Genomic DNA, 3590 nt, shown 5'->3' with positions numbered 1-3590 from the left:
CACTCCAACTGGGACAAAGTACTTCCTTTCGTAACCTACGCCTATAATACGGCTACGCAGACAACGACGGCATTCTCCCCTTTCTTTCTCTTATATGGTCGCGAGCCTACATCCACCATGGACACCATCCTCCCCTACCGTCCTGAGCCTTCCGAGACCACATCCCTTTCCGACGCTCACATGTATGCCGAAGAATGTCGACAACTTGCGCGCTCTTTCACCACACAACTGCAGGGGCACCAGAAGCACCTTCGGGACCCCTCGGACCCTCCCGTGTCATATCCCTCCGGTGCACTCGTTTGGCTCTGGGTGCCTTCCTCCACTCCCGGCCTTGCCACGAAACTGCTTTCCCGCTATCACGGCCCTTACCGCGTTCTACAACAAACTTCTCCCGTGAATTACGTAGTTGAGCCCCTTAACCCATCTCCGGATCATCACGTCGCCGGGGGCGTGAAACTGTACACGTCGAGCGTCTTAAGCCCTACTATGACCCGCCAACTCTTTCCTATGACCCGCCAACTCTTTCGTCCCCGTAAGTCGCCAGGATGGCTCCTTTTCGCCGGGGAGGTAACTGTCATGGGAACGACCGGCATCCGTTCACGCGGTGCGACGAAGAGGTGAACGAAGTGCTGTGCTGGTTCCGGAGTGACTCTGGGTGTGTGCCTGTCGTGACGCGTCTTTGATCAACGGCCTCCGACCTGCGCTTCGCAGACGCACCTGTACAAACTTCAAAAAACAGCAACATTAACAGCTTCAAACCATATGAGAATGGTGAGCAGGCTAGTCCTTGGAGCTTCATTCTGGCAGGGAAACCGCACACAAAATGACAAAAAAAAGTATACAGCTACCAAAGTCTGCCTCCTGCACAACGCATGACAACAAACGCACACAATGCATCTCAGACTGCATGGATGCTGTATGTAGAACAGCTGGTACAGCACTGAGTCATATATTTAGTGTTCTTTTGTCCTTGTTTGTGCACTGTTTATCTGCCAGATTAAGCTTCCGGCCAGCAAGAGGAAGCTTTTACAGTTTTTCATGTCTGCACATTGAACCTTGACTGTCTGTTCTGCACAACATCTTCCTTTGCCACTCGAGGATAGCAGCTGCTGAGGGGCGGCGGAGTTGGTGAGGCCGCCTTCTGCTTCTTTCTTGACTTGTGCTTGCCTGCTTCCGACTGAACGTAGTCCATCAGCTTTTGCACGTAACCTGTGTAAGCAAGTAAAACCACTGTAACCTGTGGGGAAATGCAATGGCTCCATGAGCTTACCAAATGTGGGCTTTTCCTTCACAGGACAAGCAGTAGGTGCACCACCTCTTGCTTTTGGGTACTTCACATTCCACCGAGCCACACCATCTGTTGTGCATGCTTGTCTTCTTTCACAGTTCTCATTATAATGAAGTACTGCAAGTCGCGTCCTGAAAAGGTGCATGTCATCAAAGCATTCATCAGGAAATAAAAAAATGCACTTGACCTGCATCACCTGGGTCAATGCAATATGCATGAGCTTCCCTCCAGCCATATTCAGCGAGCAAATTAAAATTACTTCATACTGCACTCAAAACATCGATTATTTATACTTGAGGGATCTTGTAATAGGTGCAACGCCACGAACCTTAACACAGACTGAAATTTCAAGTAAAAATCTAAAAGCGTTTTCGAACAATGCTGCATTTACTTTTGTCTCCTTTCACGTCCCTGTCTTTCGCGCTGGTAGATTCACCGTGACACCATACCAGCCATTCGAAGTTTAGAAGTGTTTGCAATTATTGGGTTAGTGCAATCTCCACCATCTACGTCCTGACACTAATTATTTTGTACAAGCTTACCCGGCACAACGGGCTGCTTCTAGTGGCTTGACTCCGAAAAGCAAGGATGTTGGCAAGTGTACCCTCTGTAGTAATAATTCTGCCCGATTTTGGCTAAGAAAGCATGCCCATTGGTGTGTGTCTGGTCGCTGTTGCCAGCACAACTAGAAAAATCCAAACACTAACACTTTATACAGTAACTACGATTGTCTTCCATCAGGCTCACCACAATGCTAAGAACATTAAGTCTAGGAATTTACCTGGCTTTCATTCCAGGATTAGAATACTGGCAGGACTTCGGAGCAAAATGCAGCAGCAGGGCATGAAATGCTTCCAACCCGTAGGTTTGAAACCTTGTTGAGAGCTGTGGCATGTCAGATAGGAGAACCTTAGCTGTTGCAATCTCGTTCAGCTTCTTGTATGCCTTGAAGTCTAGAAAAAGTGAGGTATAACCATATGTATCAGCAGCGCGAACACCACACAGGAAGAAGAAGGAGAAGAAGGTAAACCATGTTTTTTCTTTAGAAACAACCATGAGCACACAATGCCACAAACTTGTCACGAGTCAGATTTTGTGGAATATACTAATGCAATTACAAGTTGCCACGGGAGAAACCAAAGCTACGCAATAAGCATGTCAGTATTTTCGGATTTTACAGAGAAATTAAATTTCAATGCACACTTGAAAAAGATAAACAGCTTCGTTTCCCCTATAGACAAAGCAGTTTGTTCTGATGAATCCATTTTCTAAAGTCAATGGTGTCTAAAGGTCACTTGTTTACATCTTGAATGGCAAACTGCAATCCATAGCTTTGCAGCTGACGGTAACTAGTGAGCCAAAATTCTGGAAGGAGTTCTTTATAAACCTGCTTGCCTTGCTGCTCGCAATTACATGTGCTCACAATCTACACACCTTAGTGATGTTTCAATTAATTTGCAATGCCTCAGATTCAAGTTTGACAAGGCTCGTCACATGAAAGCACTGAGTTATCAGGAGAGTAAAAAGGTATTCAAAAACTTCTTAGCAAAGTTGCCCCAAATAACAAGCAGAAAAAATACCTGAATGAAGCCACTTTCTGGGCTGAACGTCTCCATGAAAGCACACTGGAAAAAGCTGCTCTTCATGTGTGTGAATATTTGTGATATGCTTAAGCAGCGACGTCCACTTCGGAACAATCAGTTCTTTATGGCCATCACTTGATGCTGCCGACCAATAAAGATGATTGTTGATGGACTGAATCCATGACTCAAGTTCCTGCTGGCCAGCCTTTTTGGCAGCTATCTGCAGTTTTTTGCAAACCCCTGAAAGATGTTGACTGAATGAAATCACGGTTGTCTAAAACATCTTGTTACACTAGGTGCAATGAAGACTGCTAATGGTACCTTTTGCTACATGGCAGACGTCAAACTCATGTTTGATGTCGCTCCTTTCCTTTTTGAAGAAGGATTTTATTTGTGAATGTCTGTCCGTCACCATTCCTTGGACTCTGACGCCGTGACTTTCGAGGTATGCTAAAGCCAGCTCAAGGCCCCTTCTTTCCATTCAGCAACTGCCACCAGTTTCATTGGACTGAAAGATACGATTATGTTACTGCAATTTTACATGTAACAAAAGCGTTGCGTTGGGTTTCATGGCACGCCATGAAAGGGCAGCATTATGAACATAATTAATGGTGAGGAATAACGCCAAGCCCTGGCAGGAAGTAAAATGAGAGCAGAAATTACAACATACCCGCACAACTTCAAAGTGTAGTATCTTGTTGCGTTCTACATCTAGAAGA

General features: G+C 45.7%; 1 protein-coding gene across 1 annotated transcript; it reads right to left on the bottom strand.

The window, feature by feature from the left end:
* Window positions 1–1036: 1036 nt before the first annotated feature.
* On the bottom strand, window positions 1037–2227 carry LOC149327088 (uncharacterized). The gene is made up of 3 exons (XM_089564781.1): window positions 2070–2227; window positions 1271–1419; window positions 1037–1209 (listed from the first exon to the last, which is right to left on the bottom strand). The coding sequence occupies exons 1-3, from the start codon at window positions 2180–2182 to the stop codon at window positions 1037–1039; spliced, it is 435 nt and encodes a 144-aa protein (XP_089420907.1). The 5' UTR covers window positions 2183–2227.
* Between the last annotated feature and the right edge of the window lie 1363 nt (window positions 2228–3590).

Source organism: Amblyomma mixtum, chromosome 10, assembly GCF_055824585.1.
Source record: "Amblyomma mixtum isolate Tamu chromosome 10, ASM5582458v1, whole genome shotgun sequence".
Classification (NCBI taxonomy): domain Eukaryota; kingdom Metazoa; phylum Arthropoda; class Arachnida; order Ixodida; family Ixodidae; genus Amblyomma; species Amblyomma mixtum.
This window is presented reverse-complemented; position numbering and strand designations above follow the sequence as displayed.

Bases quoted from the DNA above. Each gene is read 5' to 3' on its own strand.
- LOC149327088 (XM_089564781.1), bottom strand. From the start codon at position 2,182: ATGCCACAGCTCTCAACAAGGTTTCAAACCTACGGGTTGGAAGCATTT. The intron at 1,420-2,069 runs GTAAATTCCTAG...GCACCTTTTCAG, and splicing joins AATCCTGGAATGAAAGCCAG to GACGCGACTTGCAGTACTTC. The intron at 1,210-1,270 runs GTAAGCTCATGG...TTGCTTACACAG, and splicing joins GAAGGAAAAGCCCACATTTG to GTTACGTGCAAAAGCTGATG.